The 18,092-nt window shown below is 41.5% G+C and overlaps 1 protein-coding gene across 2 annotated transcripts in view; it reads left to right on the forward strand.

The window, feature by feature from the left end:
- disp1 (dispatched homolog 1 (Drosophila)) overlaps positions 1-17,821 on the forward strand; it is a 109,680-nt gene extending 91,859 nt beyond the window's left edge. For both annotated transcript variants that reach the window (XM_059355786.1, XM_059355787.1), the window contains 8 exons: positions 2,343-2,372; positions 3,983-4,106; positions 4,644-4,771; positions 8,204-8,298; positions 9,746-9,843; positions 10,438-12,027; positions 13,076-13,339; positions 14,858-17,821. In XM_059355786.1, coding sequence (XP_059211769.1) covers positions 2,343-2,372; positions 3,983-4,106; positions 4,644-4,771; positions 8,204-8,298; positions 9,746-9,843; positions 10,438-12,027; positions 13,076-13,339; positions 14,858-16,684 — 4,156 coding nt within the window. In that variant the 3' untranslated portion in view covers positions 16,685-17,821. The remainder of the gene's footprint in view (positions 1-2,342; positions 2,373-3,982; positions 4,107-4,643; positions 4,772-8,203; positions 8,299-9,745; positions 9,844-10,437; positions 12,028-13,075; positions 13,340-14,857) is intronic.
- The last annotated feature ends 271 nt before the right edge of the window (positions 17,822-18,092 follow it).

Raw genomic sequence — 18,092 nt, forward strand, 5'->3', positions numbered from 1 at the left:
CACTTTGTGAGTTGACGGGAAAGTCCACCCTATGGAAAAAGTCAGTAATATTATTATAAACAAGACTAATTTAATATATGACAGCATTAACAAGTCTCCTAGAATACAAAAACATATAATCTCAGTTTTTAGCAACTAACATTTCCATGTATATCACATGCATAACAAGTTATTTGTTGTTTGTGTGTCTGTATGTATTTGTATTTTGAGACTGCACTCTAAACCTATACCACTTTACATCTGGCTGTCATATTAATGTGTCCAGTGAAACTTTTGGAGGGATTTACAGCCTTCCAACAACCCACCCCCCGGGGAGTAGAATTCCTCACCAACAGCTCCACTTCATTTGTGCCTCCCATTACTGCTAATTATAACATTCCGCAGATTTTACTTTGATGGCAAAAATACGACAACAACCTCTCGGGCCCTCTGGTCAGATTGCCTAAATCTCAGCTCTAATGTCCAGCTGCAGCTGAGACCAACCTCAGAACCTTCAGGGGCAGCTGAATCTGCAATGAACTGAAAAATGTATTTGAAATCTTTTTAGCTTTTAATCAGGGCTGTGAAAGCCTACCATTTATTTGTTTGTGACAAAGGTCTTCTGGCAGAGACTGTCTATTCCAAAGACGGGGTCAAGAGTAGTTATTAAAGCCATCACAGTAAAGTGAGGACAGCAGTTGGTGGATTAGTTGGTTCTAATTCTCATCAGTTGGATAATCACTGGTGTTTTATAAAGCCATGTGTCGACCAAATAATTTTTTCCCAACTGGAAACGCCCAGTTGCAAGCACTAGAATGCTAGAGCTGATGGTCGTTGTGGCAGGAAGTATTAATTGCTGTTCAGCACTGTGTGTCTTTGTGGTATTTTGTGGTACTCCCCCACTGTGATTGAGCAGCAGATTAAAAAGTGACTGTGACGAGCATTTTACACTAGATATTAGATCGTACCAACCGAACATAGTTCGTGGAAGGCAGGACCCGTCCCTTCTCTGCCTCTGATTGTCTTAATCTTTTTTTTATGTCTCTGCAACATGAAGAAACACTTAACATGCAGCACCCAGTGCAGATTAGACGCCCAGTGCTTCTTTGAATTGCTGCCAGATTTTAGTTTAGTGTAAATGTTAAGTGATTTAGTTAGTTAGATTAAGTTAATCTAGAGATAATATACACTAGATGACTTAAATGGCAACCTTGGTAAATAATACATTTTTTTTTTTAGAATAATTGTGGGATTTTTGTATGAGTGTATCTGCATTTAAAATAATGAGTGAAAAAAAGTGGAAAAAAATTACCTTTTACTGCAAAGATACACTGGTTGGTTTACATGAAACCATTGGATTTTCATCAGACCAAAATGTTTGGTCACCAACTCCCCCTTTGAACGAATTAGCATATTTAGCTTTTCCAGATTTGAGGACATCACAGTATGTACTGGCTCTTTGTCACTCTCCTTCGTCTGTATTCTCTCCACATACACTAGTTCTTCTATCCCTCTGATCCCTTAAGCCCATATCATTTATCTCCTGCAGCCCTGCTGTGATCAGGTGGCCGTATCTGATTCTCCCCCTTCCTCTTCTTCCCTCCTCTTCCCCTCCACCCGGGGCGTTTGCTGCTCCCGGCATACCGGACGCTTCCCCGCCGCTCCCAGGAGGAGTTGACGAGAAGTCCAGATAGATCCTGAGCAGCTGAAGGCTTCATATGCCTCTGAGTGGGTGTTGGTCTCACCCCCGCAGTATCAGGAGGCCACATTATAGGATGCAGAACATAGGAAAATAAAGTTTCAGTATCTTGGTGTGTATTTGATAAGAGCTGCTGTGGCCTAGTGTGCCCTTTATTGATTGATAAGACTAGATTGAAGAGGTTTCTGTGGAGTTGTGCATTTTTCTTGTGGCTTTATGGGTTTAGGTTCAGATCCCCTTTAGATTTGGTTGGGCTTCTATCAGAAACCCTTCAGAATCAGTTTAACCCAGTCAGGAATTTCCATGTCTGTGTCAATCTGTTGCAAAACTCCTTGTGTATGTCCTGAGTTGTCTGTGTGTGGCACATGTATATTAGAAACACAAGTACTGTGCGCTTGCCTGTCACATCTGAAAGGGGTTTGGAAAAGCAGCAAAGCATATTATGATAAGTTCACTGGAAAGTGGTTTTGACAGCCATGTCAGATTTAATGTTTTCAGCGGTCCACTACCCAAGGTGTGCTCTGCTGCTGGAAAAAGAAAAGACAGGATTATGAAGAAAAGATGTCCACTGTTGCGCAAAAGTCTGTTCAAATCTGTTTTTTATCGGCTGTTGCTTTGACTTCAAAATGTAAGCCTGATTTATCTCCCTCTTTTTGTTTTTCAGCCCTGCAAGGCCTTTTCGATTCCCGAAAAGGTGAGTCCTGCCAAAAACTGTTTCTCCTGTGTTGATGTTCTGGATTGCAAAGCTCTCTCCCCCTCCTCCTCCCTTTATTTGTGTCATCCATCCATCACTGCTCCCGTGGAGCCGTCATTCCTCAGTAGTGAGTCATGAGAGTTATCGATGGGAGTTGTGCGTCTCTCTCTCTGTACCTGGCCTCTGTTATCCAGCGGCTTGGATGTCCTCATCGCTCCGTTATTCTGCAGTAAACTGCTGTCTCAAACCTAATCCAGGACACTGTTCAATAGGGGATTGCAGTTTTTTCAGGGCTTATAGAAAGGTTCAAAAGTAAAAGCAAAAGTGTTATGGGTTTCACATAGGGATGGAGACTCAGTATACGGAGCAAAACCTGACACAGCTACTTATGCCAAGATGGAGGAAACATTATTTAATATTTTACATTCCATTTGCCTTCAAATATAAAAATTCTGGACAAGTTTATCTTTTTCCCAATAATTCCAATGACTCATGAGCCAGATGGTGATAATATGCCATCAGGCTCAATCAATCAATTCTATCTATTTGACTTGAGTATATAAATACTCTTCAAGTCCTCTCACTGTACAAAAATGAAATATCCCAGATCTGCCTGGGTGTGCTCAGTGGTTATCTGGGTTGGAGTAGTGGTAAAACAACTCCTGCTGGTCACAAACACTCACCTGACTTAATTAGTAGTCAAGCAAACCTGTCAATAATGATTTCATACCCCCTTTTATAGCATCATATATTGTAATTAATTAAAACGACACTTGTATATATAAAAAGGACCAAACATCAGTGTGATAAGAGCTTGCTTAAACGACAGAAACCAACTTAAATAAATCAATCGAAGTACACAATAAAGGAGTTTTTCTCAAATTTTTCGTCCCTTTCGCTAACATTGATGGGGTGGGATTTATGTGTATACTGCAACCCACCACCAGGGGGCCATCAAGATGTTTTGGCTTCAAGCTGGAAGTTGTCAGGCCCTCCATCTTCATATACAGTCTATGGACTCACTGAGTAGGAGGGAATCTGCAAAGTCAAAGCATAGTCATTTTACTTAATTTTACTTCGTTTCCCATGAGTATTTTAGCAATCCCACCGTCATAGAAAACCTGGAAAGGTCATGGAATTTCGAAATATCATTTCCAGGTCTGGAAAATTCATGAAATTAGTTAAATGCATGAACGTTTTGAAAAAGTCATGCCATTTTTTGTGTATAGTGAAATTACTGAAAAGATTTCTATGCATTATAACATACCTACAAATGTATTTTCTGTAGCTGCTCATGTAAATAAATGTAAATTAGTTCTAATATGTGTCAATGTATGACATTTACAACATAGGTATCTTCATATTCTCCCTGTGTTCTGTCACATTACATCTCACTCTCTTTTTGAGTTGAAAATGCATTAGAATAAAAGAAGAATAAATGTATCTGATGCTTGAAGTAAATGTCAAGATTTTCATTTTCATTACTGCATCTGCTCAGTAAGAGAAAATGTATTGTGGGTCCTTAAAAAGTTATGAAGTAACAAGTCGTCACAGGTCCTGTATATGTCACGACTGTGGTCACTAACTTAAACCATACGTCTTGTTTCCAGCTATGCTGAGCTGATAGCTGATTGGCCAGTGGTGGTGCTGGGGGTGTGCACTGTTCTCATTGTGGTGTGCGCCCTGGTGGGCATCCTGGTGCCGGACCTGCCTGATTTCTCTGACCCACTGCTGGTGAGTACAGTGCCATAATACTTTCCTCTCTGGATGGTCCTCTGTAACACAAAGCTTCAGAATAAGCAGCCTCGCCCAGGTCAAAATGGCCTCAGACCAGATGCTGTTAAACAATATTAAGTGTACTGCGAGTGTAATGCGAACACAAATCAAAGTTTATGCGGCAGAGATTTTCCGCTCGACATATAAACAGTAGCAGCACTTTGACAGTATTTTGTTTTAAACAGCAGTATCACTTCTCTTTGGTTTGCTTGAATACGGAGTAGGTGTGGTTATGTTTATGTGTTAGAAGTAATGTTGACAACCCAGCTCACTTTCAAAGCGATCCAGTTGCAGAACAAGCAGACATAGCTGGAAGTGATATTTAGAAATGTCTTCGACTATGAGAAAGCAAGAACTACTGTATGATGACTAGAATGGTCAGTGTGCATTATTTATACCAAAAGGTTTTAATGTTGTATCACCTCTGTGAGGACATTAACATGCTTCCTTTATCAAAAATGTTTTCACTTATCATTGCTTCTCTTCTTCCCAAAGGGTTTTGAGCCACGGGGAACAGCCATTGGGCAGCGACTGGTCACATGGAACAACATGGTGAAGAACACAGGCTATAAAGCCACACTGGCCAACTACCCCTTTAAATACGCTGATGAGCAGGCCAAAAAGTAACTTCACACACATCTCTTACACAAAAAATACACATGCTAGTCACTTCTCAGTGCTACTAAAAAGACAGGAAACACTGCATTTGTTTCCTCAGTAGGGCTGCACCGATCTGATATTAATATTGGATATCAGGCCAATACCAACTCAAACAGCTGGATCGGATATGTTTATAATGGGGTCAATTTATTCAGTTTGATTCTAGGTTTTTTGTTTATCCGCGCACTGCTTCAGTAGCAAGCTGATTGACTGTATTAGCGAAGGGACAACAGCAAAATGTCAGAGATATTGAGGCATTTGACATAACAGCAACAAGTTCTACGGGTACTTGTAATGCTCGTAAAGATAGTGTTCCGCAAAATATAACGCAACAAACTCAAATCAGAATCCAGAAGAATTTTTGATGAGTTTAGTCGGTATTAATGATTAACATGTGGCAACATTAAACCAAAGGCGTCACAGTTACGGCAGCCGTTGCAACAGAGACAATTTGTAGCTGAAAGTCAAACATCAGATGAGCTATTCTGTCCTTTTAAACGTAAAAGGGTAAAACTGCGCCAAAGATGCATTCAATTGATCTCTCCAGATGACACGCTCACCTGTTAACACCAGTCGAAGAAAAGGGATTTTGTGTATTTCTAATTGTAAGCTGCTATATTTTATAGTAGAATTTAAGAATGTAATTTTAATTTAATTCCCTATTTGCTCTAAATGCTTAGATTTACATTTTTGATTTCATTTTATGCAGTTGTTTTTGTTTTTTAATGACATCTTAATTTCATGTTTTGAATAACTTGTTGCTGCATTTAAAAGGTTTACAATTGAATAGTAATTCCTGTTAAATTTGAGGATTTTTCTTCACCATGTTGCTGGATTTATTATTTTAATTTCTAACAAATCAGTACATTTCTATGAATTTGTTTTTTAATTTTAGTTTTACAATGTTAAGAAGTAAAGTCAAACCTAATGTTGATTTACAAAAAGAAGAATGGTCCTAGTCATTTCCACACAGTGAGGCATCAAGCTTACTAATTAAACACTGGTATCAGATTGGTACTCAGCATTAAGCTTTGTGGCTAAAAACACCTGTGTGACAGCTGCCCAGGGATTGGATGTGCTCATTATGGCTCAATAAACACAGATACTAGCCGCGATGCTTAGTCTTTGAGATCGGATTGAGACTATAGAGAACCAGTCTTATATTAAGTAGTTAATATGAGCCCCACCTTGATGACAGTAAAATGCAATGATTTGACGTCACTACATCGGGAAGTAGGATGTGATGTGGCACACCTTTAGTTCACAGGAATTAGTTTATGTAAAAAAAAACCTGTCCATTGCAGCTAAAAATCATCAGCACTCCAAACAAAAGCAAAAAAATGTTACATATGGCTGCTGAAATGCAGCCCACTATTATATTTCTGAGGGGTTGAGGGGGAAGTGGGGGTTGCAGCATGAGGGTAGTGATCGGGGGGGCAGAGGAGTTGAAGGACACTGCTGACAGACATGCTGAATAGTCTGAATCCCCTCTTGAAAGAAGGGGGGCAAAGTAGAGATCTGTCCGTCCTCAAGGTCATCCACTGTGTTCTGTCAGTGGGAGGCTGTCCACTAATCAAGAGCAGGTCTTTGCATGCTCTTGTCTCTTTATCTGGTGTCTGTTTCTTGCTCTGCTTACATTAGTTTAATTTTTCCCATATTTACCAATATAAACAGAACCAGTCTTAATATTTTGCCTGTATTTGCCTTAGTTTAGCCTGAATTTAAGCATCTCCTAAACTACCAATTAATCACAAATTTAGTCTTTAATTTGTTGGTTTGTCTTCTCCCATTGACAGTTGTCTCTGATTGATTCATTGACATTTAGGTTCGGTCAAACCCCTCTGAATGGGATTTTGTATCCTGTATCAATAGCCATGTTTCCTTTGAAGTCTAATTGAAAGTTGGAAAAGTCACATTAAAGAAAATGGGAATTAGGGACGTTTCCATCAACTGGTTTCGATTGAATACACAAAGCTGCATAAACGTAGTTTGGTCAGAAGATGTCAGTGTGATGTATTGCTGTAGGCTAATCTGTCAGTAAACAGCAGAATAATTGTGCAGCAGGGAATAAATAATAAAAAAGAGGTTCTATTCTATCTACAACTTCTATTTGTCATGTCAGAGTTGAAACAGCTGATCAGTCATGTGACTTAAATGTTTGCTACGTCAGAAGTCTTTCCCTCTCCCGTTTTGCACATTAGCTTTTCTTTAAAAGACAAAAAAAAACACTTGAAGCGAGCATAAAAACTTTAATGCTCATTTCGGAAAGTTTTTCAAATTTTGGTGTTTCCATCAAGCTTTTTTCATGTGAATCTTCAAAATGTGCATCGAAATTCATTGCTGGAAACACGGCTAATGTGGGTCAGAAAAATTGCAGCTCCTCTCTGCTGATTAGAAAATGGATCCTTTCAGCTCCGTCCTGTATCTTCCTCTCTGTCTCCTGCTGTGTCTGTGGCTGTCTTTGTCTTCCTCTCTGTCTTGCTCCACGTGTCTGTCTGCAGATGTAATTGTGTACTTATATGCGTACGGTGCGCGCAGGAAGGGCCTCTGCTGCTGTCAGCAAGCCTCCCTGCCTCATCCCGTCTGTCTGTCAACCCCTCAGTCTCTCTGACAGCCACCTGATTACTCTTCCTGTTTCTAGCAGAGGATGTGGCTCCTAAAAAAAGAAAAACACATAGACACTGAAGGAAGTCCTCTCATAATCCGAACCATAATCCTTGTTTGCTCACTGGCACATAGACACTACACTATTCAGAAAACACCGCTGCAGCGTCATTGTTGGGAAAGATCACATTAACACACAATACAAACGTACACGCCAAAAACCTGTCAGCACGTCACCCCCTCTGGTGCTCTGTCCAATCAGAGCCACGATTATAGTTATTATCATAATGACACCAGTATCCTAGCACTGCACTGAGTCATTCGTCTGATTTTGGGGGGGGGACAGCTATTACTGCTGCTTATTTCCTTACTAAACATCAGATGCCTCCTTCATTTTGTATCACGCTGTCTTCTCAGCCTTGGACACAACAACATCTCTGTCCACTGTTATTAACATCATGCAAACAGACTGTCTTCCTTTGTTCCATCTCAGATTGAACTAATCAGCCCCTCTCCAGGAGTACAGGATTTTCCCTTAAAAAAAGATTATCCGTGTCAATTTTTTCCAACTAAAACTCAAGGAACAGAATAAACACATTATTAAACTGCCCAATGCTTTTATAGTCAACTCATTAAAGACTCTTTAAGAAGCAGAATCAGACTCTTTATAAACAACGGCTGCTCCATGATACGAATCTACCAGCTAACTGAAGACTGTGGTTATTGTTTCAAGCATTAAATGAAATGTTATGTTTTAAAGTTTAAAATCTATTGTTGTTATTGTTCTGCAGTCACCAGGAGCCCAGGTGGCCCGAGGACCACTTCGATAGAGACAAACGGCAAGCAGAGTGGGACTTCAGTAAAGAGTTCTTCTGTGATGTGCCAGGTAAGATTTTGAATACACGAATGATGCCAGTGAAGCAGTAGAAGAGTTATACTTTACATGCATGTGGTGTTATGCCCGTGTCATACTGCAACAGAGACTGACTGAAGCACTAAAGCCCACTTTTTGTACTTATAACATATGGAAGCAAGCCTCATTACCACTTTGAATTACATTTTTTAATATACTTTTTATTGACATATAGCATCAGACACAATCTCTTACATTAACTTCATTAGCTTTTTTTTTCTTTTTCTTTTTTCAAGATAGGCCCTTGTCTAAAGTGCCATATTTTAAAATTCATGACCGAAACAAATAAAGGAACCATGAAAAGTATAAAACATAAAACGTGGGAAGGGATCTTTTCAACATTACCTTATCATACAGTCATGGAACAGTGTATTAGACCATTGTTTTCTTCAATGTCTTGTTCATTTTAATGCCTGGTACAACTAATAGTACATTTGTTTGGACAAATATAATGATAACAACAAAAAATAGCTCATACAAGTTTATTTTAAGAGCTGATATCTAGACATTTTCCATGGTTTTCTTGATAATATCCAAAATCATTATCAAGAGAACCATGGAAAATGTCTATTAACTATTAATTAACTTGTATGAGCTATTTTTGTTGTTATCAATATATTTGTCCAGAAAAAATGTAAAATGTACCTTTAGTTGTACCAGGCATTAAAATAAATGAACACGAAATTGAAGAAAACAAGGGTGGTCTAAAAAAAATTTCCTTGACTGTAGGTATGCAAAAATAAAGTCTGGCCTATGGGGTGTTACATAGATAACCTGTCTTTCTCAGCGTGACAAGAATGATATATATATTTATTTTATTGTATTTATTTATTTATTTCTCCCATGTGCCCTCTAGTCTGTTTTACATGCCCAGGTTGCAGCTGAAAGAGTAAGACTAAAATTCTCTGGTCAGATCTAAACGTGTACCATGGGGCATTGGTATTATTTATATTTCTTTAATTGCCACAAAGTTTTTCAAGCATCAAGCTTTCAAATTTTTCCATCTTTTAGCCTAAATGTTCTTCAGTCCAGCACCTTTGTCTGGATGTGCGTACCTTTTGCAGTGATATTATAAGCCTATTGAGTCATTCACACAGTCAGAGATATTAAGTCCTTCCTGCATTCAGCATCTTTTACTTTAACTGGATTATTTGTTTAACTTCTTTATATTTGAGTTATATTATAGTTTGCTTGTCTGTGTTTGCAGGTGGTGTTATGAATGTATTTTGTGAATAAGATTTAGACTTCTACTGTGTATGCCCAAAAATGCCTAAAATGTACTGTTTACCTGAGCTCATGGTGTAGCTGCATATCTTTTGCATATGATTAGTAAGATCTTGAGATGGTAGAATTGTCTCTAACTTATATTAATTCAGTGATGATTTTTCCATTTGAGTAATAAACCTGTTTTCTTGTGCAGGGGACAGTTACGCTAGACTGGTGTTCACATCAGCTGAGGGGAAAAACCTGTGGAGTATTCAGGCCATCAAATCCATGTGCAACCTGGACAACACAAGGGTGCGTATATAGAACAGCACAACCTTCAAGACTGGTAATGATATAGTTGCTGCCTTTATTAATCTCCATCCTGGAAATTTAGAAACTAGCTTTCCAGTCATGTAAACACTTGGACAATGATTAAAATAAGCAGAAATCCTGCAGATAATCTATGTTTTCTTGGGTAATTGTAATTCAATTTTAGTTCCACACCTAAATAAATCTAGGTGTGTATTTTGTTTGACAGCCAGCAGGTGGTAGGATTACCTGTGCAGTATTACACTTTAAAGAGAGTTTAGCTGGAGGCCAGATGAGCTTATTGTAGAGTCAGCAGTGATCGCTGTGGCTGTCACTTGTAATGAACCTGAGACACTTCATCATGAACCCTGCATTGTTAAAAAGGAGTATGTGAGGAGGAGTAACAAGTCACTGCTAGGCCTGTAAATGATAGGAGTCTCTGTGCTGTCCTGTATTGTCAGGAAACATTCCTGGAAAATATCCTGGAAAGTTTTCTTAAGAAGAATGGAAACCCTGCTCATTTTGTCAGAATCTTTTGGGCTCAAAGGTTTTTTTTGCTCTATTTGTGTATTTATTTGTTTTTCTGTCTGTTTGCAGGTGCGTTCCCATCGTGACTACTGGAGTCTTTGTCAGCGCACCAATGACGCCTCCTGTTGTCCCAGTTGGACGCTGGGTAACTACATTGCCGTCCTCACCAACAGGTCGTCCTGCCAGAAGATCACAGAGCGTGATGTATCACACACACTCAAGATCCTGCGATCCTGTGCCAAATACTACCACAACGGCACACTGGGACCCGACTGCTGGGACATGGCCCTGCGGAGGAAAGACCAGCTAAAGTGTGCCAGTGTGCCCCGGAAGTGCACCAAGTACAACGCCGTCTACCAAATCCTTCACTTCCTGGTGGACAAAGACTTCCTCAGTCCCAAAAGCCTGGAGTATCCTCCACCTGTGCTCAAATACAGCATGCTCTTCTCCCCCACAGAGAAAGGAGAGTCTATGATGAACATTTACTTGGACAATTTTGAGAACTGGAACTCGTCGGACGGCATCACCACAGTCTCAGGGATCGAGTTTGGCATCAAACACGACCTCTTTCAGGACTACCTCCTCACGGACACGGTGTACCCCGCCATAGCCATAGTGATCGTCCTGCTGGTCATGTGTGTGTACACGCGCTCAGTTTTCATCACTCTAATGACAATAATAGCCATCATCAGCTCACTGATTGTGTCTTACTTTCTTTACCGAATGGTTTTCAACTTTGAGTTCTTCCCCTTCATGAACCTCACGGCCCTTATCATCCTGGTGGGCATCGGTGCAGATGACGCCTTCGTGCTTTGTGATGTGTGGAACTACACCAAGTTTGACAAGCCACATGCTGAGCTGGCAGAGACGGTCGGTGTGACCCTACAACACGCCTCCCTGTCTATGTTTGTCACTAGCTTCACCACTGCTGCAGCTTTTTATGCCAACTACGTCAGCAACATCACTGCCATACGCTGTTTCGGTGTCTACGCGGGCACTGCCATATTGGTGAACTATATTCTCATGGTGACATGGCTTCCAGCTGTGGTGGTGCTGCACGAGCGCTACCTGCCGAACATGTTCCCCTGCGCCAAGCCTACGCACCAGCAAAGCGGTTACTGTACCCGCATGTTCTGGGCAGGTCTCTGTCAGAAGGCCAACAAATGCCTGTTTACCGTCTCGGAGGCGTCTAGGATCTTCTTTGAGAAGGTGCTGCCCTGCATTGTCATCAAACTGCGCTACCTCTGGCTTTTCTGGTTCCTCGCCATCACGGTGGGCGGGGCCTATGTGGTTTGTGTCAACCCAAAGATGAAGCTCCCGTCTCTGGAGCTGGCAGAGTTTCAAGTGTTCCGATCCTCACACCCATTCGAGCGATACGATGCAGAGTACAAGAAACTCTTCATGTTCGAGAGGGTTCATCATGGCGAGGACCTCCATATGCCCATCACCATCATCTGGGGCGTGATGCCTGTGGACAACGGGGACCCCTTGAACCCCAAAAACAAGGGAAAGCTGATGCTGGACAGCAGCTTCAACATTGCCAGTCCAGCATCTCAGCTGTGGATCCTTAACTTCTGCCAGAAGCTGAGAAATCAGAGCTTTGTGTTTCAGTCAGAGGAGCAGGACTTCACCAGCTGCTTCATCGAGACATTCAAACAGGTCAGTACTGCATGTACCAAGTATACACATGTACTATGGTATTAGTAGTCAGAGAAAGAATTTCTTAATGTACCCTGTAGTTTAACATCTTTAGGGAGGATAGCTTGAAGTTGTGTAAACCATCTGAAAGATGGAACCTGAAGATTAATTTGAGATGCAGGTCTTAAATGTCATAAATATGTAATGCACACGTTTGAGTCAAATTTTATTTAGTGTCTAGGGGATTAGAACATTTTGATATAAACATATTAAGGCCATGCACAATTTTTAAGTTGACACCATTTGTTACACAGGTTTTGTCCTAAATTTGACCTTTTTTATTTACTAGAGAATTGTTAATCAAAAATCCCTACATTACATCAGGCCCTACACCATTTCAATACACCAGCACTTGAGGAACAGCATAGAGAAAAAAACTTTATTGTTAATACCTAAAAAAAAAAAAAAGCCATACATCCTCTGAATGCCCTACGTCTTCAGAGGATGTGTATTTCCTGAAGGTCACAGCAGCTCATTTTACCATGAGGTCAAGTTTCAAGAAATGCTCTAACATCATCACCATTTTATACAGTCTATGATTAACACACATGAATCTAATTATGCTGATTTTTTCAGTCATACCCAATTTATGCAATTTCAAGACTGTTTTGGCACCCCAGGACACACAAATGTTCAAATACAGTCTGCAAAAAAACACATTTTTACAGCATGAGAAACCCTGTGTGGGTTTTGCCTTCCATTGCAAGGTATTGGCATAAAGTCAGCATGTCTGTAAAATAGAGACTTGTGGGTTCCAATAGAACCCATTTTCATTCAGATATCTTAAGGGCAAAAATCAAGGGGAAAAATGGTCAGTTTTTCCCTCGCCAACATTTAGCCTCCTGTTGAAAAGATATCATGACATGGTTGGTTTCTTAGACATTGTTGTTTCAATGTTTTCAATGTAACGTTAACGCTGAGCTTCTTAAAGAGCAAAAGTCACATCTCAAAGGGTTGATGTCTGAATCTTCAAGTGTAACTGATTAAAATCAACTTTTAACATTAACAGTGGATGGAGAACCAGGACTGTGAGGAGGCTTCTGTCTACCCCTGCTGCAGTCAGTCCACCTTCCCCTACAAACAGGAAGTATTTGAGTTGTGCATCAAGAGAGCCATCATGGAACTGGACAGGAGTACTAACTACCATCTAGACAGCAAGACCCCTGGACCTCGATTCGACATCAACGACACCATCAGAGCCATAGTGTTGGAGTTCCAGAGTACCTACCTCTTCACACTGGCCTATGAGAAGATGTTCCAGTTCTACCGCGAGGTTGTACTAACTTATTGTTTATTTAGTGTCCCTTTTATAAGGGTTTTCTTGGCTCAAAGCCAGAGATGTTACCATCATGATCTTCTGCAAGCACTCAGTGCTTTCAACTGGCTTGAGCAAACACTTATCACAAGCAAAATATTCTCTGTATCTGTGCAGTCATGATCTGAGATGGAGGTACATACATATGTCTGTTTTAGCCTACTTTATTTCTTAAATTTTAATGTGTAACCAGACACACTGGTTTGTAGTTGCTGTATAGGATGTTGTTCAGTCACACATCTGGAGGCGCATGGAGCAGCATTTACAAACCTGCTTATGAAAGAACCTGCTTGTGACAGAAAACTAGTCGGGCAGAATTTTTTTTGCAGCTTTTTTCTACTTCTTTGGCAGTTTGCAGCACATTTTCCAGTGCACTGTGGGAATTATGGCACAGTTCCACCAGACCAGCATCATACCACAATTGCAGTTGCAAATGACAGAACTCTAGCAAATGCAACGATTGTTGGGGAAAAAAGTGTTAACCATTAAGCACTAGGGCTATATTGGTTTTTTTTTCTGCGACATAAAAAAGTACAGGAATTTTTGCCAGATGCCTTAAAAGGAATTATTGTGCAGGTTTTTTAAACTTTAATACTATACAATTAGCTTCAAGGCAACAAACACAAAGCAGTTGAGGGCTGTGACTTTTGCTCTGAAGTGATTATGAAGGGAAATTAGTTTAATATACCCGGTTGTCTCACATGACTCTTCTACCAATGCAGACTAAAGTCAATGATTCAACAATAATGCATGTTGCTTTAACTAAAATAAATTTCTCCACGGCTATACCACGCTCATCTTCAGGTTTGATGACTAGCAGGGCTTGGGCTGTTTGATAAATAAATCAGGAATAATTGTGATTGGTGCATCGCTGTGCATGCAGAGCCAACATGTCACTAGCACAAAGAACCTTTAAATCCGAGTGAATTGTGTTCTATCAGACAGACTTCTCTTCTAGATTAGTGCTTTGTTTCCAACTGTCCTCTGGTTTCTTTAGGCTAACTCGGTTAGCTTTACCGTTAGCCTGGTTCATAGCAGGTAACAAGCTTTTATATTGCAGTGAAGAATAGTGGGGAGACGTTGTGATAACTTTACATTAAACGGGGCGTTATACTGCATAGGCTTCACTGTGTCTGCTGCAGCTGCAGGTTACACTACTTTTCTACACACACAGGAGAGTCTCACTTCCTGTTACAACACCAGATGTCAAATACACCACAAGGGCACTTGACTTAAAGGGAAAAGGTCAACTGGTAACATAGTGATGGAAATAAGAACTGTGCAAATTTTACTGTTGTATCAGGCAAAAAAAAATTATTGTAGCATTGCATCACTTCCTGCAATGTTAGCACATCGCAACATCAATACTGAAATTATACCATGCAGCCCCTAGAAGATTCTTCACAGAATAAAAAAAAATCCTGTTTATGTGCAAGATAAGACTAGTTTAGTGTAATGGTTGTGTTTCTGTTATAGGTGGATGCCTGGATCGCTGAGGAGTTACGGAACGCTCCAGCCGGCCTCAGCCACGGCTGGTTCATCAGCAACCTGGAGTTCTACGACCTCCAGGACAGTCTGTCTGACGGCACTCTGGTTGCCATGGCGCTGTCAGTGGCTGTGGCTTTCAGCGTCATGCTGCTGACCACCTGGAACGTCATCATCAGTCTGTACGCCATCCTGTCGATTGCCGGGACCATCTTTGTCACAGTCGGTTCCTTGGTGCTTCTGGGCTGGGAATTGAATGTCTTGGAGTCTGTTACCATTTCTGTCGCAGTGGGGCTCTCTGTGGACTTTGCCGTCCACTACGGCGTGGCCTACCGGCTTGCCCCTGAGCCTGACCGTGAGGGAAAGGTGATTTTCTCCCTCAGCCGCATGGGCTCTGCTATCGCTATGGCGGCTCTGACCACCTTTGTTGCCGGGGCCATGATGATGCCCTCGACCGTATTAGCCTACACCCAACTGGGCACATTCATGATGCTGATCATGTGCATTAGCTGGGCCTTTGCTACCTTCTTCTTTCAGTGCATGTGTCGCTGCTTGGGACCTCAGGGGACCTGTGGACAGATCCCCCTGCCCAAAAAGCTGCAGTGTCAGGTGTTCTCTGAGGTCACATCCACGAGCCCCTCACCTCAAGGGAAAGGCTCCGGTCTGGGGAAGTACCAGTTGGACAGCAGGGGTGGGGAGGTGGAGCATTATGAGCTGGAGCCCCTAGCCTCCAGTCAGAAGAGTGAAGATAAACCCAGAGAGGAGCAGGAGGCGTGTGCTCAGCTTTACAATGGAATCCCTCCTCATCATCACACTGCCTCTTATTCACACATCCATTACAAGAGCAGCACTGAAACTGGCAGAACTGGCCCAGAGAATGGCCTCGTACCTGCACTGAGCACACCATCCAGTTGCCAGTACTCTCAAAACACTAACTGCACATGTGGGGACCTTTCTCCTCCTCACCACCTGTCTCAGCAGTGGACCCCCCACTCCTGCGCTCAGCCCCCCCAGGACTCTCCTTCCTGCCCCCCCACTCCTCAACTCATCCCGCTCTCAGGAAACACCCCGAGCAAACAAAATGCAGCCCTATTACCTACAGCCCTGGACCCGGTCTACACACACATGGAGTGCCGTATGCACTATGTCCACTGCCCCCCTGCTCATTTCCACCACTGCTCCCAGGGGAGAGTGGTGTCCCCAAGGCATGGACCTGCCCACAGCTGCCATCTCAGGAAGTATTGTGTTCACACTGCAAGCCTGCAGGCTGCTTCAGCCCGAGAGCCGAGATCCACAACCCCAGCTCTGAACCAGGACACAGGACCCGCTCCTGGTTTACAGCCTGTGGGACAAAAGGATGACCATATACATGAAACAAGCCCTGATAATAGCCATAATGTCAGCACCCCAGCCCCAACACAAGCTCAGACTCAAAGCCCCTCCGCCTCACTGGACTCGCCACACACAACCAGTCATGACAGACAGAAGGGAAGGGACAGTGATCATTGTTGTGGTGATAATCACCTGTCCACCACAATCACAGACAAAGCAACACAAATGGATGCTTGTTGTAAAATCCCTGGCAACCAGGATAAGCTCAAAAGTATTCCCGTAACACGGGAGGAAAGTGTCAAAAAGTGCAAACAGAACTCCAAAAGACAGCGGGCGTCCTCCGCCTCTCCAAAGAGACTCTACTGTTTCAACAGGACGTTGAAAGTGAAGTGCAATTCAGCTTCAGAGTTTAACGTGCCAAAAACTGAAACCAGCGTGCCTCCTATTGCAATAAACACCAATCCTTCTTCTGAAAGCTTATGTTGATGATACATTTTTAATAAAAAGTTAATCCAGATCAAATGGCAAATGTCCAAAAATATACATTGTCTCGGTGCAATCAAACCATTGACTGTATATAAAGATGGACAGCCTGACATAAGTGAAGCCTGAACTGATGTGTTGATGAAGCCTTATTTTTTAAATGTTCTTAGCCCACTAGATGGCGCTCATGTTTTAAAGAAAAAACTCAAGCAACTATAATGAAGTGTTTGTTGAAGAAGAGAGTTAATGTAGTGGGCTCAGAAAATAAAGAAAGTGGTCCTTGTGGCTTCGTTGGCACATCACAAGCCAAAACATCTCGACCGCCCCTGGTGGCTGGCTGCAGTAAGGGTCTTGAACTCCACCCCCTACATGATACAGCTGGAACATGAGCCAAACAAAAATGTAACTAAAAAGTTTAATTTCTTATTTGATGCTATAAAATGGTATAGTGTTCTGATTGGGTGGGGCGGGTGTTTGGGCGGAAACTTGCTACCGCTACTACGCAGACTCTGGCTCCAAATGACTACACAAGCCCAAGATGGCAGTGACCATATCCGGTAGATTTTGGCTTCACTTTTGTACAATGGTCGGAAGTGGAGACGTGTTGTCCATTCTTTATACAGTCTATGAATCAAATAAGGTTTGTGATGTTTTTGCTGACCAAGTGCCTCAGTGTGTTTCATAAAACAGCACGGACCCACTAAATATAATCTGTTTACATGTTTGTTTTTGTACTCACCAGGTTTTCACGTGCCATATTATGTATTTGAATTTACAGTGAAACACGCACTGTTGTTAAAGCTATATCATTATGGGAAATTAATGGTCTTTTCAAAAAAGGCACCTCCATGAAATTTTGCTAACTACAGTGTAACATATACTCATTCAGCAGCCATTTGCACCGACATGGTATGGTATAGTATATATTGTGATATTGTGTGTAATTATCAATATATGTTGTCAAATACGATCACCATCCATAACGAAAATGTGCCATATTTTTCAAGCTGATAAAAAGTCATTGCCTGACACTTTTTGTATTTGTGGGAGCTAGTGTAAAATTCAGTGTGCTCTTGTGTTCAAGTCGGCACACGCCTCAGATAAAACATGTACTGTATGATTAAAATGTCTTTTTTATCACTTTTGTCTGTCTGAGTCCTATTGTATGCTCTTCATATCATAGATACACACACTCAGACCATAAATAAGTTGAGGCTCTGTTCAAAGAAGAGGGTATATCTTTAATCATAATAATGTACACCTGTTTCATTGTGTCATAACTGCTGGCGCCTTCAGTGCTATCAGTTCCATCTGGCCTGAGGTCATCGACTGCATTTGAACTGGGCTGGGCTGCCTGCTCTTTATGCTCATCATGACTTGATTTACAGAATAACACTATTTTTATTACAGG

The sequence above is a fragment of the Centropristis striata genome, chromosome 18 (assembly GCF_030273125.1).
Source record: "Centropristis striata isolate RG_2023a ecotype Rhode Island chromosome 18, C.striata_1.0, whole genome shotgun sequence".
NCBI lineage: Eukaryota > Metazoa > Chordata > Actinopteri > Perciformes > Serranidae > Centropristis > Centropristis striata.